Source organism: Coregonus lavaretus (genome assembly GCF_964263955.1).
Source record: "Coregonus lavaretus genome assembly, chromosome: 32".
NCBI classification, from domain to species: Eukaryota; Metazoa; Chordata; class Actinopteri; order Salmoniformes; family Salmonidae; genus Coregonus; species Coregonus lavaretus.
The window spans coordinates 16,963,225-16,988,391 of record NC_140019.1 but is presented as its reverse complement, the minus strand read 5'-3'; the positions used below and the strand labels follow the sequence as shown (position 1 = coordinate 16,988,391).

General features: G+C 45.4%; 1 protein-coding gene across 6 annotated transcripts in view; it reads right to left on the bottom strand.

Moving 5' to 3' along the window:
* Positions 1-4,474: 4,474 nt before the first annotated feature.
* LOC311107591 (catenin delta-1-like) overlaps positions 4,475-25,167 on the bottom strand; it is a 40,492-nt gene continuing 19,799 nt past the window's right edge. For 2 of the 6 annotated variants that reach the window (XM_084150106.1, XM_084150107.1), the window contains exons 3-20: positions 22,217-22,285; positions 19,121-19,243; positions 18,747-19,012; positions 18,328-18,624; positions 17,982-18,216; positions 17,628-17,850; positions 16,993-17,185; positions 16,745-16,862; positions 16,474-16,630; positions 14,955-15,023; positions 14,758-14,885; positions 14,481-14,631; positions 14,131-14,323; positions 13,780-13,979; positions 13,613-13,654; positions 13,445-13,521; positions 13,152-13,248; positions 4,475-6,426 (exon numbers count right to left, since the gene is read on the bottom strand). In XM_084150106.1, coding sequence (XP_084006232.1) covers positions 13,189-13,248; positions 13,445-13,521; positions 13,613-13,654; positions 13,780-13,979; positions 14,131-14,323; positions 14,481-14,631; positions 14,758-14,885; positions 14,955-15,023; positions 16,474-16,630; positions 16,745-16,862; positions 16,993-17,185; positions 17,628-17,850; positions 17,982-18,216; positions 18,328-18,624; positions 18,747-19,012; positions 19,121-19,237 — 2,526 coding nt within the window. In that variant the 5' untranslated portion in view covers positions 19,238-19,243; positions 22,217-22,285 and the 3' untranslated portion in view covers positions 4,475-6,426; positions 13,152-13,188. Of the gene's footprint in view, positions 6,427-13,151; positions 13,249-13,444; positions 13,522-13,612; positions 13,655-13,779; positions 13,980-14,130; positions 14,324-14,480; positions 14,632-14,757; positions 14,886-14,954; positions 15,024-15,498; positions 15,517-16,473; positions 16,631-16,744; positions 16,863-16,992; positions 17,186-17,627; positions 17,851-17,981; positions 18,217-18,327; positions 18,625-18,746; positions 19,013-19,120; positions 19,244-22,216; positions 22,286-23,612; positions 23,819-25,167 lie in introns of those variants that run through there. The other 4 variants (XM_084150102.1, XM_084150104.1, XM_084150103.1 and 1 more) reach the window with 4 other exon arrangements.

The following is a 25,167-nucleotide window of genomic DNA, read 5'->3' as shown; positions in this document are numbered from 1 at the left end:
TTACAGCCAACACAGCAAGGGAGAGAAACTGAGAGAGGATCGAACAGTGTGCTTTCTCTCTGGGTATGTAGCTACCTAGCTAACATTGGCCTGAACGTTGAAGTCAGAGAGAGGGGAGCAACGTGCCGATTTGACACGCTAGTTTACTGGCTAGACACGATTCTGCTGTCAGAATGCCAGGTAAATGGGCAAAATATGGCCGAAAATGTTGCAAAGACTGTGAAAAAGAACGGGGTATACTGGAATGGATTAAGAGCATCGTTGGAGATGACAGAAAATCTTACTGTATGTATTGCAAATTAGAAATGCGAGCCCACCACGCCGATCTTATTTCTCATGCACTAACGGAGAAACACACGAGAAATGCTGCTCCATTTTCTAATGGAACTACACATGTAAGAGAGAATAACACAGTTAAACGACCAGCGTTACAGATGGCTGCACATATTGCATGCCGCTCCAGCATTGCAACTGTAGATCACCTGGGATGTGTTGTTGAAGACATTGCAAAGAAAGGTATCAAGATCCACAGAACAAAATACACAGCGCTCATAAATGCAGTTAAAGGGCCTACAGTGCATGAGGAACTAATAAAGGACATTGGCAATGAGTCATATTCATTGATTATTGTTGAAAGTACTGACATCACAACCAAGAAGCTGCTGTGTGTGGCGATAAGATACCACAGCAAGAAACTCTCAAATCACAGGAAAAACACAAAAGCAGGGTGAGTAACTTTTATGTTATTTTTGAGTCTACACACACACTTCCTTCAGTCATCTGTAAAGTCTCATTCCCCCAGTTTCTCTAACCCATCCCTCATATCTCTGTCTGTTCCTCTACTCTCCATCTCTGTTAGGTGGTGATGGTGAATAGCAGCAGCTCCAACTTGCATGGGGATCACCAGCATATACCTCTTTTGGCCCCTCACTGGCTGGAACCCTGTTGCTGAGTGTTCCCTAAAGTCCAAGAAATGGCTTCAATCTGGTAGTGGGGCTCCTGGTTGGCCTAACCCAGCACTTTGGGGGTGAGCAGAAAACACACACACACACACACACACACACTTCCTTCAGTCATCTGTATGCAAAGTCTCATTCCCCCTGTTTATCCAACTCTTCCCTCATTATATCTCTGTCCCTCTACTCTGTAGAGCAACATATGGCAGCAGCAGCAGCAGCACCAACTTGTGTGGGGATCACCCCATCCTCTAGATGGAGGGCTACTACCAAACTAGCACTACTGTTTTGGTGAGTACTTATCTCTACACATTAATTGACACTTATTATGAAATAAAAGAAGCCAAAAAGCAAACTTGGGGCTTTTAGGTTTTTATACTCAGTTTAAAGGAATACAATTAAGAGCAATGTTACTTGTATTAACACTATTTCACAATGATTAACATTGTGTTAACACCATTTCAAAAGAAGGGTTTCTGAAAAAAAACATACCTCTTAACCATTTACTATCAGTCACTTCTATAGTTCAGATTAAATCATTTCATGTGATGAATCAATAACAAAGGGAGAAATGCAGAGAAGCAATTTGACCATAAGTATTTAGATTGTCATTATATTGGATAAATGTGTGAATATTGGGGTAGTTTTCAGGCCTTTTGGGCAGGTTTTGAGTGGTCATTGCACTACAAATTATAGCTTGACCTGGCAACACGACTAAATGGGTTGCCATGCGTGTACCTGTAGAGAAAATCCATATGGTCTATGAAAATTTGCTATTTGTTTAGTATGTACTGGACTGTAAACTGTACAGACTTACATTTTTTAAAACCAAAACTTTATTCTCCATCAATTTGCATTTTTCTCCCTAATTACGATATTGTATTAATCTAAAACAATTAACTGTGTAGATCTAGGCCAGACCTACTGGAATTTAAATCATTAAATAAATCCACTGTCACTGACAGGCAGTTATACAGGGCTAATAAATCTAGATTAAGACATTAGAGCATTGTAGTCTAATTATAGCCTAGTAATGGTCCAGACTCCAGGTTCTCATAATCTGCACATTATATATACATAGCCCAACGGGCTGTTGAATAGAACAGACATAGGGACACCATTTTGAGTCAAAGACAGAACCCTCTGGGAGTCACGTGCAGATCTAATCATGATTTGATTATGAACTTCACCCCAAATTCCACAGGGAGATTATAAAAACCTTTGATCCACCTTCAAATAGAATCCTATGGCACAGGCAGAATTCATCCGAATTTCACGACTCAAGTTCAAAGGGTTCCATTCCCTCTGTATTCCAAAGGGTCAGTGAAAGGGACTGGGGTTGAAGGTACAGGATCCTTGTGCGGTTTGGGCCTAGGCCAACGTTCCTCAAATTTCTCAAAGAAGAGTGGATCGGTGAATGGCCCGGAGTAGATAATGTGCTGGATTAGGTAGATGATTGCCACGACCATTGCACTGATCAGAAAGAACGGTATGAGCGGCCGCAGGTGAGCCCACACGACCCCCACCTCATATATCAACGATCCCAACCCACCTTGGTTACCAGTGTGAGAGGTGCGGCGAGACGAGTCTGGGAACGTGGTGGGAGAACCATCCCGCGTGTTGGAAGACTGGGGAGAGAGGTGATCCATTCTGGAGTAGTAGAATGAACAGTGATGCAAAACTTTTTCACTTAGTTATTTTATAGCCTGTGCTGTCTCTAGTTAGGCTAATAATCCATGGAAAAAAATAAATGCAAAGAACATTCTGTACTTCTGTAGTTCCAGTCTCCTGTCACTAATCTCGTGCACTAGACACTTCCTGTGCGCAGTAGCTGTTGCTCTCTCACACAGACACTAGTTACCTCCAGTTCTTGTCAATAGTCCATGGCTGGTAGAGTTATGCCCTCTGCTCCAAGTTTAACCTGAAGACTTGAATCTTCATGGGTCTGGGGTCAACATGTTTAAATCCTCACTAACATGCCATCTGGAGCAGGTGGTGTTCCCTCTTTCTCAATCTGTTCTTTAGTTTTCCTTCTCCTGCCCTGCTGTGTGGATTCTTGAGAAACATGACACTGCGCATGATTGAGAGAGCAAATGAAGGAGAGTGGTATCTTTAAATAGATGTAGTACCAAGTGACAGGAGAGAGAGCGCGTGCAACGGGGAGGAAGGAGAGAGAATCTGCTGTATTAGGTGCCCTCAAGTTTAGGGAGAGAGACATAGGCTGGATGCATACCATACACACACTCTAACACTTACTTATTCTCTCTCATACACCCATACAGGGGCAGACTTAGTGATTTGGAGGCCACGGGCAGAGGAATTTTAGGACCCTTGTAGGTATATACAAAGAATATTTGATAAAACATTGAATTTGGCCTTACTGCTAGTCAATTTGATCAAAAATAAATATAGGACAGACACTTCAAAACATATGAGAGATATAAGCTCAGAAAAAGAAAAACAAAGTTTTACAGTGGAATTACCTGGATACCTTTCGGGGAAATGCCCTATACACTTCCATTCATTTTTCAGCCCGGTACCGGGTTACCTTCAGACGAGTCCTGTGACACTTGTGGGGGTCGTAGAGCAAAACGGAGAACACCATAGTGTTTGTGAGTCTCAATTTATAGGACAAACTGTTCGGACTCTACAGACGTTTTCGTGAAAAGACAGATTTTTGTGATGTCTCCTGGTCTGACAAACATTGCTGTAGCTCTGCCACCTTCCACCGCAGATGCAGAAGGCCAACGTTGGATTGAGACGCAGTCCATGCAAAAAATTATCTAACTTAAAACAGATTGAGAATGTATTTGTTATGCCTCGAGCTGATAAATTATTCATACTTTTTTTTATGCCCAGCTCATGAGGCCCGTTGATTTGAGGTCTGAGGCAATTGCCTCTTCCGCCTAATGGTAAGTCTGCCAGTGCACTCATACACACCCACTCAAGAGGCCTTGTGATCCATCCTACAGCTGTAGTTTAATTGCATAAGCTATAAGGCAAAGAGATGGCTGAAATACTGATAAGGGTTTACAAGGGGACATTGACATACTTTAAAGCACTCATGTTCATCGGTCACACCCACCCTGGTATCTTCTCACAGGGTGAGACATGAGTCAAAGAAGGCTGAGCACATTCACACTCAAATTTCATCTGTGGTCAAAATGTTCCCCAGGGTCACGTTAGCCTGTTAGAACACTTAACCTTCCTTCAGAGTCCACGCAATAGCAATGTCTATGACTTACTGGCAAAGGTGTGGACTCAAAAGCAAATTCAGAGGGCTATAAACACACATTTTAGGCATCTCAAATGTAGTAGATGCATACTTTAACTGTGAGTGGGGCACAAAACTGAGCAGACCGCTCAAAGCTTAAACCATGTATATTAAGGTGTGAATGTGTGTTTGAAGAGAGAGGGAGTCTGGTTACCCAGACGAACTAAGCAGTACCCCTTTAATTAGATGTGTTTATCCCCAAGTACACATCTCCAGCTGTCGCACATAAATCTTATCAAATCTGGTCTGAGAAACAATCTTTATTTTATAAAACAGTATTGCCAGTTACATATTCTTACTGAAAAAAAGAACTTTTCAGAGCCAAGGCAGGTATGACATGTTCATCATAATTGTACATGAATAGGCAATAATGCTAACGTTAAACGATGCATGTGGAAATGACAAAACACAACGATTGGTCTCTTGCCATTCAAAGAAAGTGGTAAAAGCAGAATAAAAAGTATAACAGTTTGCATATGCTTCACCCACCACTCCCAACAACCATTCCCAAATCAGAAAACAATATTAAAAAACACAGACACAAAATTAAAAAGTCAAAGTACAAAGAAGAAAAATAGATCTTATATACCAAAATGTGCTTTTAGTGTTTCGCCTTAGTCTATAGTCTGGTCCCTCTGTCTACACCCGAGTCACCTTTGAGGAAACCAATTCTTGCAATACATAACAAGTGTCATTTATAGAGAAGACCAACCCCGTTCTCCTTTTCAACCAATGCCATTGCAATGGGTCCATATGAGCAGCACATTGCTCGGTCTGGTGTAACAGTAAGTACTGACTGAACTATAGTGTGATTAGTGGTGTAAGGGGTTCAGAGCAATGCAGATAGTGTATTTTATTAAAACAGACACTAATAATGTCTAACATGCAAAATAAAGAATCTTGTGAGTTCTATGCAATACATTTCTATCAGCCACCTTAACAACCCATCCTAGTGAATAAGCCCCAGGTCTATAGTGGGGTTCTGTATAGTAGTGTGGGGAATGCGTTCCTAGTGTTGTAGTTTAGTGTTGGAATGTTATCTAGTGTATGAGCAATGTATGACTAACAGTTGTGGTGCTTTTTAACAGTGTGTGAACTGTAGTATTCCAGCTACCTGCACAGCAGAAGCAAATTCCACACTCACATAGGTGTAGGAGATCACACAGCCATAGTTAACCACATTTCAGGAGGGTAAGACACAGCAGTCTAACGGTCATATCTTTACATTAGGGGAAACAGACAGGTAAAAAAAAAAAAAATGGTTATCACTCGACAACATAAGACGCAGTTGGTACATTTGTAAAAGCCACAATTGAAAAGAACAGACAAATAAAATAAATTATATTTGCCACAGGAGTAGAAAAACAAAGCACAAAATGAAATCCTTTCAAATAAACAGGGTCATATGGGTTTTGTTCGTTAACAAAGCTCACACACAGATCTCCTGTATGACACTCACACACCGGCCTCAAACTCTCTCCCAACTAACCCAAAACCAACCAGACGAAGATAACTAGGAGATTAAAATAACTCCTATACAAACATTCTGAATCTATGAGGGCCGAGCCTCATTGGTCCACCAGCCACTCATGACCTTTCCACTCACAAATCCCAATCTGGGCACTATTTAAATTAAAATCAACCTTAAAAAAGGCAGACACCTCCCTCCCCCAATCAAACATGTCCTCTTTTTATATACATACCCTACAGATATTTAAAAATAAATTCTTCTCAGGATGTAGGTGATGGCAGCAATCTGATTCACGACAATGACAAAACAAAATTTTAAAAAATGGATGCGTATGAGGAAGATGAATCTAACGAACGACAAGGAACGCTCATTGAGCCAAATGTTGGATGTAAGTAACCATAGAAACAGAAATAAACAATGATTGTCAAACAAAGATGATTGCCTTGAAAAAGGGAATATCAATAAAATGTAAATGAGAATATATTTCTGATGCTACTATGATCCGTGTGTGTGTGTGTCTCAGTGTGTATTAGATTTCACCCTCTGATTGCAACAACTGCTTTCTTTGGATGCCAACCCTCATCTTCAAAACCACAGTCTTGTGATGGAAGGAGAGAAAGAGAGGGGGATGAGAGAGAGCAACTGTGGGTCTCTAGTGTTCTCTCCTCAGTAGCAGTGGTAGGGCAGGGGCAGCTCACTCTGGGTGATGCACACCATCAGTTTTTCTGGAGGAAGAAGAGATGATAGACGATACATTTGATTAGTGCATGTGTTAATACTTCAAAAGAATAAAACACAAACAGTACACTCAAGCGGATACTGTGGTGCAAGTATGTCAGGCTATACACAATATGCCAAAATAAAAGTGCCTAAGGTATACTGTTAGTTAAGGTATATAATACACCAGTCCACACAGTATACTATACCAGTGTGAAAGCCTCTTGGGTATTCAGTGTTATCCCTGTATTAATTTAGCAGTGGCTCACCGCCGCTGTTAAATTATTGCCGCCATACCAAATACGATACACTGAGTGTACAAAACATTAAGAACACCTTCCTAATATGGAGTTGCACCTCCCCCCTTTTGCCCTCAGAACAGCGTCAATACGTTGGGGCATGGAATCTACAAGGTGTCGAAAGCGGTCCACAAGGATAGTGGCCCATGTTGACTCCAATGCTTCCCACAGTTGTCAAGTTGGCTGGATGTCCTTTGGGTGGTGGACCATTCTTGATACACGGGAAACTGTTGAGCATGAAAAACCCAGCAGTGTTGCAGTTCTTGACACTAAAACCAGTGTGCACGAAACCTACTATCATACCCCATTCAAAGGCACTTAAATCTTTTGTCTTGCCCATTCACCCTCTGAATGGCACTAATACACAATCCATGTCTCAAGGCTTAAATATCCTTCTTTAACCAGTCTCCTCCCCTTCATCTACACTGGTTGAAGTGGATTTACAGGTGACATCAAATGGATCATACCTTTCACCTGGTCAGTCTGTCATGAAAGAGCAGGTTTTCCTAATGTTTTGTACATTCAGTGTGAATATATATATATATATATATATATATATATATATATATATATATATATATATATATATATATATATATATATATATATATATATATATATATATATATACACACACACACACACATACATACATACATACATACATACATATACATAACACAAGTCAAAAGTTTGGACACCTACTCATTTAAGGGTTTCTTTATTTTTACTATTTTCTACATTGTATAATAATAGTGAAGACATCAAAACTATGAAATAACACATATGGAATCATGTAGTAAACAAAACAAGTGTTAAAACAAATCAAAATATATTTTATGAGATTCCTCAAAGTAGCCACCCTTTGCCTTTGACAGCTTTGCACTCTTGGCATTCTCTCAACCAGCTTCTGGAATGCTTTTTCAACAGTATTGAAGGAGTTCCCACATATGCTGAGCACTTGTTGGCTGCTTTTCCTTCACTCTGCGGTCCAACTCATCCCAAACCATATCAATTGGGTTGAGGTTGGGTCATTGTGGAGGCCAGGTCTCTGATGCAGCACACAATCACTCTCCTTCTTGGTAAAATAGCCCTTACACAGCCTGGAGGTGTGTTGGGTCATTGTCCTGTTGAAAACAAATGATAGTGGGACTAAGTGCAAACTAGATGGGATGGCGTATCGCTGCAGAATGCTGTGCTAGCCATGCTGTTTAAGTGTACCTTGAATTCTAAATACATCACAGACAGTGTCACCAGCAAAGCACCCCGCACCATCACACCACCTCCTCCATGCTTCACGGTGGGAACCACACATGCAGAGCTCATCCGTTCACCTACTCTGCGTCTCACAAAGACATGGCAGTTGGAACAAAAAATCTCAAATTTGGACTCATCAGACCAAAGGACACATTTCCACTGGTCTAATGTCCATTGCTCGTGTTTCTTGGCCCAAGCAGGTCTCTTCTTATTATTGGTGTCCTTTAGTAGTGGTTTCTTTGCAGCAATTCGACCATGAAGAACTGATTCAAGCAGTCTCCTCTGAACAGTTGATGTTGAGATGTCTGTTACTTGAACTCTGTGAAGCATTTATTTGGGCTGCAATCTTAGGCTGGTAACTCTAAATGAACCTCTGCAGCAGAGATAACTCTGGGTCTTCCTTTCCTTGCCGGTCCTCATGAGAGCCAGTTGAATCATAGCGCTTGGTTTTTGCGATTGTACTTGAAGAAACGTTCAAAGTTCTTGAAGTTTTCCGGATTTACTGACTTTCATGTCTTAAAGTAATGATGGGACTGTCGTTTCTATTTGCTTATTTGAGCTGTTCTTGCCATAATATGGACTTGGTATTTTACCAAACAGGGCTATCTTCTGTATACCACCCATACCTTGTCACAACACAACTGATTGGCTCAAATGCATTAAGGAAATAAATTCCACAAATTAAACTTTTAAGAAGGCACACCTGTTAATTGAAATGCATTCCAGGTAACTACCTCATGAAGCTGGTTGAGAGAATGCCAAGAGTTTGCAAAGCTGTCATCAAGGCAAATGGTGGCTATTTGAATAATCTCAAATAAAATATATTTTGAGTTGTTTAACACTTTTTTGGTTACGACATGATTCCATATGTGTTATTTCATATTTTTGATGTCTTCACTATTCTTCTACAATGTAGAAAGTAGTTTTTTTTTTTTTTTAAACAACCTTGAATGAGTAGGTGTGACAACTTTTGACTGGTACTGTGTGTGTGTGTGTGTGTGTGTGTGTGTGTGTGTGTGTGTGTGTGTGTGTGTGTGTGTGTGAGTGTGAGTGTGAGTGAATATACAGTCGTGGTCAAAAGGATTTGTCTTCACAAAGTTCGCTGCTTCAGTGTTATGAGATTTTTGTCAGATGTTACTATGGTATACTGATGTATAATTACAAGCATTCCATAAGTGTCAAAGGCTTTTATTGACAATTACATTAAGTTTATGCAAAGAGTCAATATTTGCAGTGTTGACCCTTCTTTTTCAAGACCTCTGCAATCCGCCCTGGCATGCTGTCAATTAACTTCTGGGCCACATCCTGACTGATGGCAGCCCATTCTTGCATAATCAATGCTTGGAGTGTCAGAATTTGTGGGTTTTTGTTTGTCCACCTGCCTCTTGAGGATCGACCACAAATTCTCAATGGAATTAAGGTCTGGGGAGTTTCCTGGCCATGGACCCAAAGTGTCGATTTTTTGTTCCCCGAGCCACTTAGTTATCACTTTTGCCTTATGGCAAGGTGCTCCATTATGCTGGAAAAGGCATTGGTCGTCACCAAACTGTTCTTGGATGGTTGGGAGAAGTTGCTCTCGGAGGATGTGTTGGTACCATTCTTTATTCATGGCTGTGTTCTTAGGCAAAATTGTGAGTGAGCCCACTCCCTTGGCTGAGAAGCAACCCCACACATGAATGGTCTCAGGATGCTTTACTGTTGGCATGACACAGGACTGATAGTAGCACTCACCTTGTCTTCTCCGGACCAGGTGTTTTCCGGATGCCCCAAACAATCGGAAAGGGGATTCATCAGAGAAAATGACTTTACCCCAGTCCTCAGCAGTCCAATCCCTGTACCTTTTGCAAAATATCAGTCTGTCCCTGATGTTTTTCCTGGAGAGAAGTGGCTTCTTTGCTGCCCTTCTTGACACCAGGCCATCCTCCAAAAGTCTTCGCCTCACTGTGCATGCAGATGCACTCACACCTGCCTGCTGCCATTCCTGAGCAAGTTCTGCACTGGTGGTGCCCCGATACCGCAGCTGAATCAACTTTAGGAGACGGTCCTGGCGCTTGCTGGACTTTCTTGAACACCCTGACGCCTTCTTCACAACAATTGAACCTCTCTCCTTGAAGTTCTTGATGATCCGATAAATGGTTGATTTAGGTGCAATCTTACTAGCAGCAATATCCTTGCCTGTGAAGCCCTTTTTGTGCAAAGCAATGATGACGGCACGTGTTTCCTTGCAGGTAACCATGGTTAACAGAGCAATGATTTCAAGCACCACCCTCCTTTTAAAAGCTTCCAGTCTGTTATTCTAACTCAATCAGCATGACAGAGTGATCTCCAGCCTTGTCCTCGTCAACACTCACCTGTGTTAACGAGAGAATCACTGACATGATGGCAGCTGGTCCTTTTGTGGCAGGGCTGAAATGCAGTGGAAATGTTTTTTGGGGACTAAGTTCATCTTCATGGCAAAGAGGGACTTTGCAATTAATCTAATCACTCTTCATGACATTCTGGAGTATATGCAAATTGCCATCATCAAAACTGAGGCAGCAGACTTTGTGAAAATTAGTATGTGTGTTATTCTCAAAACTTTTGACCACGACTGCACACACACACACAGTGAGGGAAAAAGTATTTGATCCCCTGCTGATTTTGTACGTTTGCCCACTGACAAAGACATGATCAGTCTAATTTAATGTTAATAAGTTAATGGTACGTTTATTTGAACAGTGAGAGACAGAATAACAACAAAAAAATCCAGAAAAACGCATGTCAAAAATGTTATCAATAGATTTGCATTTTAATGAGGGAAATAAGTATTTGACCCCCTCTCAATCAGAAAGATTTCTGGCTCCCAGGTGTGTTTTATACAGGTAACGAGCTGAGATTAGGAGCACACTCTTAAAGTTAGTGCTCCTAATCTCAGCTTGTTACCTGTATAAAAGACACCTGTCCACAGAAGCAATCAATCAGATTCCAAACTCTCCACCATGGCCAAGACCAACGAGCTCTCCAAGGATGTCAGGGACAAGATTGTAGACCTACACAAGGCTGGAATGGGCTACAAGACCATCGCCAAGCAGCTTGGTGAGAAGGTGACAACAGTTGGTGCGATTATTTGCGATTTGGAAGAAACACAAAATAACTGTCAATCTCCCTCGGCCTGGGGCTCCATGCAAGATCTCACCTCGTGGAGCTGCAATGATCATGAGAACGGTGAGGAATCAGCCCAGAACTACATGGGAGTATCTTGTCAATGATCTCAAGGCAGCTGGGACCATAGTCACCAAGAAAACAATTGGTAACACACTACGCCGTGAAGGACTGAAATCCTGCAGCGCCCGCAAGGTCCCCCTGCTCAAGAAAGCACATATACATGCCCGTCTGAAGTTTGCCAATGAACATCTGAATGATTCAGTGGAGAACTGGGTGAAAGTGTTGTGGTCAGATGAGACCAAAATGGAGCTCTTTGGCATCAACTCAACTCGCCGTGTTTGGAGGAGGAGGAATGCTGCCTATGACCACAAGAACACCATCCCCACCGTCAAACATGGAGGTGGAAACATTATACCTTGGGGGTGTTTTTCTGCTAAGGGGACAGGACAACTTCACTGCATCAAAGGGACGATGGACAGGGCCATGTACCATCAAATCTTGGGTGAGAACCTCCTTCCCTCAGCCAGGGCATTGAAAATGGGTCGTGGATTGATATTCCAGCATGACAATGACCCAAAACACACGGCCAAGGCAACAAAGGAGTGGCTCAAGAAGAAGAACATTAAGGTTCTGGAGTGGCCTAGTCAGTCTCCAGACCTTAATCCCATAGAAAATCTGTGGAGGGAGCTGAAGGTTCAAGTTGCCAAACGTCAGCCTCGAAACCTTAATGACTTGGAGAAGATCTGCAAAGTGGAGTGGGACAAAATCCCTCCTGAGATGTGTGCAAACCTGGTGGCCAACTACAAGAAGCGTCTGACCTCTGTGATTGCCAACAAGGGTTTTGCCACCAAGTACTAAATCATGTTTTGCAGAGGGGTCAAACACTTATTTCCCTCATTAAAATGCAAATCAATTTATAACATTTTTGACATGCGTTTTTCTGGATTTTGTTGTTGTTATTCTGTCTGTCACTGTTCAAATAAACCTACCATTAAAATTTTAGACTGATCATTTATTTGTCAGTTGGCAAACGTACAAAATCAGCAGGGGATCAAATACTTTTTTCCCATCACTGTATATACATATATATATATACAGTGGGGAGAACAAGTATTTGATACACTGCCGATTTTGCAGGTAACTAAGTTGCTTTGGATAAAAGCGTCTGCTAAATGGCATATTATTATTATATTATTATCATGGCAAATGAGAAATGCTCACTAACAGGGAAGAAAACAAATTTGTGCACCAATTGAGAGAAATAAGCTTTTTGTGTGTATGGAACATTTCTGGGATCTTGTATTTCAGCTCATGAAACATGGGACCAACACTTAATTATGTTACGTTCATATTTTTGTTCAGTGTGTGTAATATATACATTTATTACACACAACCCATGACCAAAAGTATGTGGACACCTGGTTGTCGAACATCTCATTCCAAAATCATGGCCATTAATATGGAGTTGCTATAACTTCTGGGAAGGCTTTCCACTAGACGTTGGAACATTGCTGCAGGGACTTGCTTCCATTCAGCCACAAGAGCATTAGTGAGATCAGGGACTGATGTTGGGCGATTAGGCCTGGATTGCAGTCGGCGTTCCAATTCATCCCAAAGGTGTTCATGGGGTTGAGGTCAGGGCAATTTTTTGCCATTGCTGGATTACTGACAGGGCACATGGCCAAGGGCCCCGATTGGGGTGCCCATTGGTTTTGTTATAATGTTTGAACATAAGAACACAAATGGCCATGGCAAACTGCATAGAATTGTAGGAAATTAACTTTTGCTCTTTGCCATGGAAAAATGTATACAATTATAGGGAATAAAAAACTAGTGGAAACACTGACTATTGTATACTACTACAGTATTCGTACCCTGAACTTCAATCAGTTTTCACTGCACACTATACTGTGTACAAAACCAAGGTACTGAAATAACACAATATTGACAGTGTTACAGCAGAGATAGGCAATAGGTATCAAAGACAAAGGATGGAGATATAGAGTCCATGCAGGACAAGAGGTGAAACGTACCATGCTGTTACATGCAGAGGGAGAGAGGGGAGGGGGGCTAACCATCGTAGGAGTCCAACAGAGGCAGTGAACCCTTTCTGCCTCCATACACCCCACGCTGAGACGGAACGAGAAAGACAGAGAAAGAGTGAGAGATTGTGAAAGTGAGAAAGATACCCTGAGTAGAGATGGTGGTCGTCAACCAAAAGGCAAAATAGAGAGACGTTTTAAAAAGGTGTGAATGAAAGAGAACGGGTTAAAGGCAAGTGTGTTTAAGTGAAAGAAACAACGTGTACAGGGCAGGGGTGTGTTACCTGTAAAGTGTCTGTGGCGTTGAGGGAGTTGTCCAGAGTGTGTCTCCTCTCCCTCTGGTCCAGTGTAGAGTAGGCTTCTAAGATGTAGGGAGGAAGAGCATGAATCATTGATAGAAAAATAAACTAATAGCTGGGCTTAGCTTTGTCAGTGTTCCTATGGATACGCACCAGGCCCTAGGTCATTTAGTGGAATCATGTCCCTCTTCTCCCCTGTTGAAAAAACAAAAACCATTACATTCTGTTTGCTTCCCTAAAATTCCTACATTTTACGTCTAGCTTTCACTTGCTGTTAAGAAGCAAGTCTGACGCAAATACAACTCTATTCCAAGAGTCACCTCTGTCTAGCAGTGGCATGGTAGTGTCCTCATAAGTCCCATTGGTGCGTGTAGAGGGGCCGTTGGCGGGGGGGTTGTGGTTCACCATGAAGTCGGTCTTCTTCCAGCCGTCCTTCTCCAGGGGGCGCCGCAGATCCTTGTGCCCCCAGACCAGCTGTAACACCTGGCCTGCCCCACGTACCTCCCGCTCAGAGCGCTTACTGCAGGACCAATAGACAGACACTCCGTTAGACATGTACTGTATGGACACTGACCTATCCGTCTCAAACAAACGCACACATAAACGCCAAGAATATACACTTGTTAATGAGCGTCAGTTCCACACACAAACACTCTCTCTCCCTCTCTTACCCGTCCTTGTTGATGAGCACCAGTCTCTCGATGCCTTGGGAGGCCCTGAGGGTCTTGGCGGCCTCCAGGCTGTTGCCCAGCACCTCAGTGAGTGTGCTCAGTACAGACACCACCGTCTCCTCAGACAGAGGTCGTGCCGACTGGCTCTGGCCACCCGGAAGGTCTGCCACCAGGTGGGGCACAGCGTGCTTACCTATGGGAGGACAGGACGGACAGATACAACAATACATACACTAAAGAGTGGATCTGAAACAATCCAGAAAGGAATTACATTTTTTCAAAATAATGATGAAAAACGTATTTGATATGTGATAACTAACATGCGATATCTGATACACACACCAACTTACCGAGTAGCTCGCGGTTGCGGTTGTCGATGGCCAGGTTCCTCAGGGCTCCGGACATGGCTCTGACCACACGATCGTTCCCATGAGCCAGCAGCTCTGCCATCATGGGCAGGCCCTTCTCCAGACGCACCGTGGCCCGGATATAGCGACCATACTGAGGGACAGAGAGGGAGGGAGAGGGAGTAAGCTGCGATCAACATCATTGGGGTGATGCTATGGATCAGAAAAAGATACGTAAGACAAGGAGGAAAAGGTGCGAGGTCAGAAGCCGTCCACTCACAGTCCAGCGTCCGGCACACAGGTTCTGTATGGCCCCGGCTGCGGCCTCCAGCACTGAGGGGTTCTGGCTCTCTCTCAGCAGGGACGTGTACACACGCACCACCTCTGGCTGGAACAACAGCTCATAGCCTGGTAGGAAGAGGGATTTCAGTAACTGATTCTGTGTTTGCTGTGTTTTCGTATGGTGTTTTGACTCACCTTTGGCAGGCATCGTCCTCTTTGGAATATCAACCTGGTCCGCACTCCCGTCATCCGCATCCTTCTTACCTAGAGAGAGAGAGGATGATGAGTGGGGATGAAGAGAGGACAAAACAATCTAGAGATCATTCCAATCGAAGTAGATGTAAAAAATAAATATTAGGTGCATTTGAATCTGTTCCACCTCAGCCCTTTTTAACAGATGCAGATTCTCCTCAGAATGACATCATGGTATCATGCACTAGTTGAACAGCATGCACTCCGTTTGTCAAGTCCCATTTACAAATCTACAGACCAAGTAAAGGCAATGTTAAGACCAGCCAGCGTTAGGAAAAGCCCTTATTCAGCCACAGTACAAAACGCCACCAAGAAGGCTGCGTTTACAGCGGCAGCCCAATTCTGATATATCTTTTCAACTAATTGGTATTTTGACCAATCACATTAGATCTTTTTCAAAGCTGATCTGATTGGTCAAAAGACCAATTAGTGAAAAACAAGATCAGAATTGGGCAGCCTGCATAAACGCAGCTGAAGAGAATCTTACCTTTGGAAAACCACTCATCTAAACAGGACAGGAACACAAGAAGAGGATGGGCGGAGGACAGAGGGAGGGAGAGACAGTGGAGAGAGTGTGAAAAACTGAAATAGTATCCCAGCTACCAACAACCACAAACCCATCAGAACCACAGGAGCAAAATCCAGCTCCTGGCACCCAAACATCACACACAGAGTAGGATTATGTTGCCACTAACCATAGCTTTAGTCCTGTTTAATGAGTCAGAACTGGGGAGAGGGTAATCTGATCCTAGATCTGGGGTTAAGGGAAACTTTCTACCTCTAGCCATAGAGAACACACAGGCTGAACTATGATCTTTAACCCATAAGAGACTAAGCTGGGGGGGGGGGTGGGGGGGGGTTCTACTAACTATAAAAATCTGGAAAAATTATTTGTTGAAACATTTTATTTGGCCATACCGCTATTAGCCCATACAAACGCATTGAGATATATACACACACCGGTCAAAAGTTTTCGAACACCTACTCATTCAAGGGTTTTTCTTTATTTTAAAAATGTTCTACATTGTAACTACTATCAAAACTATGAAATAACACATATGGAATCATGTAGTAACCAAATAAGTGTTAAACTCAAAATATATTTTTTATATTTGAGATTCTTCAAATAGCCACCCTTTGCCTTGATGACAGCTTTGCACACTCTTGATATTCTCTCAACCAGCTTCTTGAGGTAGTCACCTGGAATGCATTTCAATTAACAGGTGTGCCTTCTTACAAAGTTAATTTGTGGAATTTCTTTCCTTCTTAATGCGTTTGAGCCAATCAGTTGTGTTGTGACAAGGTAGGGGGGGTTTACAGAAGATGGTCTTTTACCAAATAGGGCTAAGTCCATATTATGGCAAGAACAGCTCAAATAAGCAAAACAAATTTTCTTATGCTAATTTGATTTAAACGGAGGCGCAGACATCAACCTTTGGGGATTTACACGCCAGTTACTGACCTTTGCCCTTCCGTGAGCCGAAGCAGCCGGCCTTGTTGGAGCCGGGGGTGGGGCCCTGGTTTAGGGGCGCAGCCTCCAGGTAGCGCTCGCAGCCGGGAACCTCTCGGTGAACCTGATAGGACAGATTCCTCAGCAGACAAACACTGTTCTCCACCAACTGCAAAGAGACAGGGAAGGTTTTAAAGGGTCTTTATTCAAGTAAGTAATTGTGAAAGAAATTAAGAAAATGTGCATAAGCAATGGATTAGAAGTTAAGGGTTGGGTTAAACACCTTGTTGTCCACATCTTTGCGGTTGATCTGTGATTGGACAATGTACATCAATGAATCCACCAATCCTGCACACTCTCTCAGCTTTCGCCTGGCCTCACTACGTTCTGAGCTCACGTTTCTGAACAAGAAAAAATATATAGATACAACGTTAATGGTTAATCTTCCCCGGAATTGACCAATACATATTTCCTTGTTCCATTCCCTCCTCCATTAATCTCCTGCCGTCCATTTCTTCTCCCCCCACGCACCTCAGACAGCCAGCTGTGTTGGTGAGGGCCGTCTCCCACTCCAGGTGTCGTGGTTTGAGGCTCTCCTCCCCTCCGTCACTCCCTCTCTCCCAGCCAGAGTGCGGCACCATCACCTCGTCTGAGAGGGCGTGTAACGCGTGGTCCACGATCTCCATCTTCACCGAGTCGTGAGACGAAAGGTTCCACAATGTGCCTGAGGAAGAAGAGGGAGATGCGTTCTTGGTCATCTCCATGACACTCTATTCTCTGATTGGGTCCAATAATAAGGAATTATAGTAGAGGTTATAAAGCTGAAGTATAGTAGGAATACTACATGGTAATACTGGTGTTTTACTGTCCCATAAGTAGTACGGTAATAGTAATGCAAGTATTACAGAGTAGTTAGAACAGTCCCTCCAGGACTCCGTGATAATTTACTTGGTGGCAAAATCAGCACAATTACCACATATGGTTCAATCAAGCCACACGTCAACAAACATTCTCCCTCGTCAGTGCATTTCGCGACAAATTGGTCAAAATCATTGCATATTGCCATGCAAAATTTCAGAAATGCCGCAGCAAAATCAAGCATTTTTGCCAGCAAACAGCACAGAAAATCCCTTTGAAATCCTGGAGGGACTGAACAGTAGTATTACCTGTAATGGTGTCAGTGAGGTCTTGGTCTCTGGCCTTCCTCAGTAGCCGGACTAAGGCAGGGATGCCGTCACAGTTCTTGATGGCGATCTTGTTGTCGTGGTCTGGTCCGTACGAGATGTTCTTGAGCGCCCCGCAGGCCGAGTGGTGTACGTCCTTCTTGGGGTTGTCCAGCAACGAGACCAGAGAAGGGATCCCCTTTAGACGACGCACCTCCGATTTCACCTACACAACCAACATGGTCACACACCAAACCTATCCTAAAAACGCTGACAGCAGTACTTTAACACTTGTAATATCCATAATTTCAATACATTTCTGTGTGTTTGCAGGTATAAAAGGTTTGTGTGTGTTACCTTGTCATTCTTGAATGTGAGGTGCTGGAGGAAGGCAGCAGCGTTGGTTTTGACCGGGTCCAGCCTGTAGTTCAACATGGCGATAACCTCCGGAAGCTCCGGCTGTCTCCAGGAAGTGGGCGGGCCCTTCCTCAGGGTGCTGTCCAATGACGCCATACTTCCCCTCTCCATGTTGACGCCCCAGGTGTAGGGGTCGACTCCTCCCACGTCCCCTTCCAAAGTGTCCTCACAACTCCTAAGAGACAATCAGACACGAGTGAATTGGTGTGTGTGTAGCCTATTAGTGAGAGTGTGTGTGTTGTATCGGAGTATGGTGTACATACATATCAGAGTGGTGTGTGTGTACCTGAGCCTGCGTCTGTCCAGTCCTCCAGGGCCTGGGCCTAGTCGTGGCATAGTTCCGTATCCTGGATGCATGGTGGGAGGAGCCATACTGTACTCCACGTCATCATATCCCAGACTCCTCTGGTCATCCTCCATGCCATAGCGGCCCTGGTGGGCGTAGCGCATGCCCCCCAAATCCAGGGCACTGCCCATGCCCCTCACCCCTCGCCCCACCTGAGGCTGGGCTGCGTAGGGGTCCAGCTGCTGTCTGCTGGGGGCGCGGTACCCAGAGTCCAGGGTCCTGTACCCATCCGCAGGTCTGGAGAGAGACAGAAGATCAATTATCCCAAAGATACGGGAATCTTCACAAAGGAATACTATAATGTATTTCTTTACAGTGCTCTTTAGCGTTTTCACAAACTTTAACGACAGTGGTCTGACCTGTAGCGGTCGTCCATGTGTATGCCCCTGCTCAGGCTGGTGTAGGCCTCAGAGGGCGGGGCGCTCCTGTAGTCGTCGTACCCCCCCGCGGGGCCGTAGTGGTAGTTCCTAGGGACCGTGGCTGTGGGGTAGTCCCCCCCTCCACCCTGCCTGTAGGAACGGTCCAGAGTGGCACTGTAACCGCCCATGCCCGAGACGGACACTCCCCCGTCGATGGACATCGAATCAGAGGGCAGGACGGTACGTGAGGTGATCATCTTCTTCATCTGAAGAAGAGGAAGTACATCACCATGAGACAGGAAGTTGTAGAGAATCGTTTGTCCTCCATGGAGAAAATTATTTTCAGTTACAGTACAAAGTGTGTGTTTTCGTACCACGTTCCCTGCCTGCCGTCCATTGGTTCCATCGTCTGAGAAGACTGAGTGTACTTCCTGGGAATCACCTTCTGGTGTGTAGCTCTCGTCTAGAGCGCCATGCGCTGGGTCCACCATCCTGTACTGTAAACACAATGTTACACATAGGGCATCACATACACATACACACGGGGCATCCCACACACACACACACGGGGCATCCCACACACACACACACACGGGGCATCCCACACACACACACACATACGGCATCCCACGCACACACACACACACACAGGGCATCCCACACACACACACAGGGCATCCCACACACACACACAGGGCATCCCACACACACACACACACAGGGCATCCCACGCACACACACACACACAGGGCATCCCACGCACACACACACACACACACACACAGGGCATCCCCCACACACACACACAGGGCATCCCCCCCACACACACGGGGCATCCCCCCCACACACACACACGGGGCATCCCCCACACACACACACAGGGCATCCCCCACACACACACACAGGGCATCCCACACACACACACACACACACAGGGCATCCCACACACACACACACACACACAGGGCATCCCACACACACAGGGCATCCCACACACACACACACAGGGCATCCCACACACACACACACACAGGGCATCCCACACACACACACAGGGCATCCCACACACACAGGGCATCCCACACACACACACACAGGGCATCCCACACACACACAGGGCATCCCACACACACACACACACAGGGCATCCCACACACACACACACAGGGCATCCCACACACACAGGGCATCCCACACACACACACACAGGGCATCCCACACACACACACACACAGGGCATCCCACACACACACACAGGGCATCCCACACACACACAGGGCATCCCACACACACACACACACAGGGCATCCCACACACACAGGGCATCCCACACACACACACACACAGGGCATCCCACACACACACACACACAGGGCATCCCACACACACACACACACACACACACACACACACAGGGCATCCCACACACACACAGGGCATCCCACACACACACAGGGCATCCCACACACACAGGGCATCCCACACACACACACACAGGGCATCCCACACACACACACAGGGCATCCCACACACACACACACACACACAGGGCATCCCTCCCACACACACACACACACACAGGGCATCCCACACACACACACACAGGGCATCCCACACACACACACACACAGGGCATCCCACACACACACACACACACACACACACACACACACACACAGGGCATCCCACACACACACACACACACAGGGCATCCCACACACACACACAGGGCATCCCACACACACACACAGGGCATCCCACACACACACAGGGCATCCCACACACACACACACACAGGGCATCCCACACACACACACACAGGGCATCCCACACACACACACAGGGCATCCCACACACACAGGGCATCCCACACACACACACAGGGCATCCCACACACACACACAGGGCATCCCTCCCACACACACACAGGGCATCCCACACACACACACAGGGCATCCCACACACACACACACACACACACACACAGGGCATCCCACACACACACACACACAGGGCATCCCACACACACACACACACACACACACACACACACAGGGCATCCCACACACACACACACACACACACACACACACACACACACAGGGCATCCCACACACACACAGGGCATCCCACACACACACACACACAGGGCATCCCACACACACACACAGGGCATCCCACACACACAGGGCATCCCACACACACACACACACACACACAGGGCATCCCTCCCACACACACACACACACACACAGGGCATCCCACACACACACACACACAGGGCATCCCACACACACACACACACACACAGGGCATCCCACACACACACACACACACACAGGGCATCCCACACACACACACAGGGCATCCCTCCCACACACACACACACACACACAGGGCATCCCACACACACACACACACACACACACAGGGCATCCCACACACACACACACAGGGCATCCCACACACACACACACACAGGGCATCCCACACACACACACACACACAGGGCATCCCACACACACACACACACAGGGCATCCCACACACACACAGGGCATCCCACACACAGGGCATCCCACACACACACACAGGGCATCCCACACACACACACAGGGCATCCCACACACACACAGGGCATCCCACACACACACACACAGGGCATCCCACACACACACACACAGGGCATCCCACACACACACACACAGGGCATCCCACACACACACACAGGGCATCCCACACACACACACAGGGCATCCCACACACACAGGGCATCCCACACACACAGGGCATCCCACACACACAGGGCATCCCACACACACACAGGGCATCCCACACACACAGGGCATCACACACACACACACACACACACAGGGCATCCCTCCCACACACACACACACACACACACACACACAGGGCATCCCACACACACACACACACAGGGCATCCCACACACACACACACACACACAGGGCATCCCACACACACACACACACACACACACACACACACACACACAGGGCATCCCACACACACACACAGGGCATCCCTCCCACACACACACACACACACACAGGGCATCCCACACACACACACACAGGGCATCCCACACACACACACACAGGGCATCCCACACACACACACACACAGGGCATCCCACACACACACACACACACAGGGCATCCCACACACACACACACACAGGGCATCCCACACACACACACAGGGCATCCCACACACACACACAGGGCATCCCACACACACACAGGGCATCCCACACACACACACAGGGCATCCCACACACACACACACAGGGCATCCCACACACACACACACAGGGCATCCCACACACACACACAGGGCATCCCACACACACACACAGGGCATCCCACACACACAGGGCATCCCACACACACACACACACAGGGCATCACACACACACAGGGCATCACACACACTACCAGCACACACCTGTGTCCCGTTAATGTATCCCTCACTCAGTTTCAGTCGTTCTATGTCTGCATCCCCCAGACGCCCGTTCTGAGGAGGAGAGAAACCGTCAACCAAGAGAACACACTGATATCCACAGACTTCTTTAGAGACATTACAGAGGATCCAACTGGGTTGTATCCTAGGCTACAACATCTCCCTACAACCACCCGAACACTGCTGGCGTCATGACACATTAAGCAAGCTGACCTTGTTCTCTCAATACCTCAGTCATCGGCCACATTTTAATACTTTGAAAATGCATCCTTCCTTTCCTTCTCCCTTTGAGGTAATCAATGACCCAACCATTGCTTTTCTTTCACCACTCATTTCATGTTAGATCACTTCAATGAAGGATGGATGGAAGTAGGACACATTAAAAAAAGGTGGCTCCATGGCTGCAGTGCAGACTCACAATTTTTTTTATAACTGACCCCAGTCTGTTGTTTCCAATGGGAGCAAATGAATCAGTGTCCAAACGTGGAATTATACTTAAGTCAAAATAGACAAACAAGAACACCTGAACCGGGAGAGGCAACACCCACCCAGTGACAGTCATGAAACATTGCTTAACACGCTGACACTAAGCATGGTAGAGGAGAATGACTGGACAACCTTAAACCAATTAGCCCTGCTAACATGATGACAACAAAGGCAACCCCTTCACCTTCCCCATCAGCCGATGTTTACTCAGTAAAACAGAGGAATTCTCCATGTCTCTTCACGGCTCTAACTGCATGGTAAAGCATAGTGACTTCACTGCTGTGGAGAAACACATGATCACATAACATAGGAGGCCATAATCATATTAGTAGTTCTTGAAGCAGTTCCTCTTAGTTGACATTGTGCATCGTTTAAAATTATGATCTTAGTGGTAGAATGAGGCTGCATGCGTGAAAACTGACTGCAGCATTCCAGGTGCAGTTTTAACCACAACATGCTGGGGCAAAGATGAGAATAGCTGTAATTACATGACAGAGGCCTGCAAAGGTATGTAAGGGTGGTATGAAGGTTTTGTGTGCATGGTGTATGGGAGTGCAGTAAGTGTGGTGGTGCGAGATGGAGTTATGCAGAGGTACGTGACGTATAATGCATGGCATGTTAAAGCTGTAGAGATATGTAAACACACACAGTAGTGTGTTAAAGGATAAGGGTTGAAATGCAACGCACAGGTACCACACACAATCCAGGGCGCCAGTGGAGGAACGGAGGGATGGATTATGGGGTTGGATGCGATGGATGGAGGGTGATAACAGTAATCACTGGATGATGGAGGGATGGATAGAAGGAAAGATTAGGTTATGACTGGTCTTTTCGCCTGCATCTAGAAACGACCCTAGGAAATCTCCCCTGGGGAGACGTGGGGCTGGGGTGTTACCTGTGTGTGGGGGAGGGGGCGGGACGGGGGGCTGGGGAGGCCCACTCTCCTCCTCTCCTCCTCCAGCGCTCTGGTCAGCTGTTCAAACTGCACCTCCTGCTCCCTTACCGACTCCAGGAGAGTCGCAGCGCTCTCACACTGCTCCATACACTCTACAGAGAGAGCCGTTACACACACACACACACTCTACAGAGAGAGCAGTCACACACACACACAGCTCCATACACTCTATTAGGCTTGGGCGGTATACCGGGGTATTTGGCAATAGCCACGGGATGGTTTTTCAATACCGTCAAAACTATTTCTTTAAAGTTTTTCAATAAATGTTTATATTTGTAGCTACTTAAGTAAATACCTGCAGTCAACTTGTGCAATACGTTAGGAGATAAAGCAGAATGCGTTCTTCATTTCACCTGTCACATTATTTTACATTATGAAGCTCACTGTAGTTCCCCAGAACAGTTGAGCCAGTCACGTTTGTTTGTAAATAGCAAAGGAAGAAAGCGGGAGCAGGTGAGTCCAGCTGTGTATTGACAGGGGTCACGTTTTATATTGAAAGTCAGTGTTTTGCTTCAAGAGTGATCAGGGACGTGCAACACATTCATTTTTCAATATAAAACGTGAACAGAAGTGCAACGCTATTTGGTTGGCAGCCACACAAGTAAATGAGCTTACAATGAAAAAGCAAGGTATTTTTAGTCAAAAACAATGCATGGCCATCATATTTCTAATGTTTATCATAGAAAGAATGTAGCCAGCTACATTTCCTAAATGTTTTGCTTAAAGTTAATCTTGCATTTTACTGGAGAAAAGTACTGGAGAAAAGTAGCTAAACATCAGTCAGAGAATGTCTGCTGACAGAAGTGCAACTGAAGGGCAAAATGAGTGATGCTGAGCTGAAATTACAAAAAGGAGTATTTTAGCTCTGCGTTTACAAGATATTTCTTATGCGAAAAACGCAAAATTCTGCATTAACTAGCAAGTTAAACTTAGGGGTCAGGTTATCTAATTAAGTGGATGAATTAATAAGGTGACGTGTCATCATATTGTGCTAGCTTTCTGACATGTTTGAGAAGTCAAAGCCCTTTGGATGAGTTATTTGTATATCTGCCACTGACATCTTGATTTTCTTTTGTTTTTTCTTATTTCCATTCTCAGCCCATCTGCTCCTCCCCCCTCTTCTCTGAGCAGAGCAGGCAGGCCCGTTGCCCTAGCGACTCCAGACTCCATACAGACAGTGTGTACATATGCTGCTCAAGAGCCAGTACTGTTCTGCCTTCAGACAAGCATGCTTCAAAACTTTTTTATTTGCACAATGTCTCTCGTTCACATTCGCTTGTAACTGTCCAAACTCCCCAAAAATGACATTCGGTAGCTCCTACCTATATATGTATAACTTTAGTCAGCTGGCTTAACTATCTGCAATTAGTTTATTTTCACTTGCACTCATAAGCATATTTAGCTAGTAGCCTCCATGGAAATTCGCTATTACCTGTGGTAATTTTGTTAGCATTCTGGTAATAGACGCCCAATGGCATTGTGTTTTTTGGCGCCC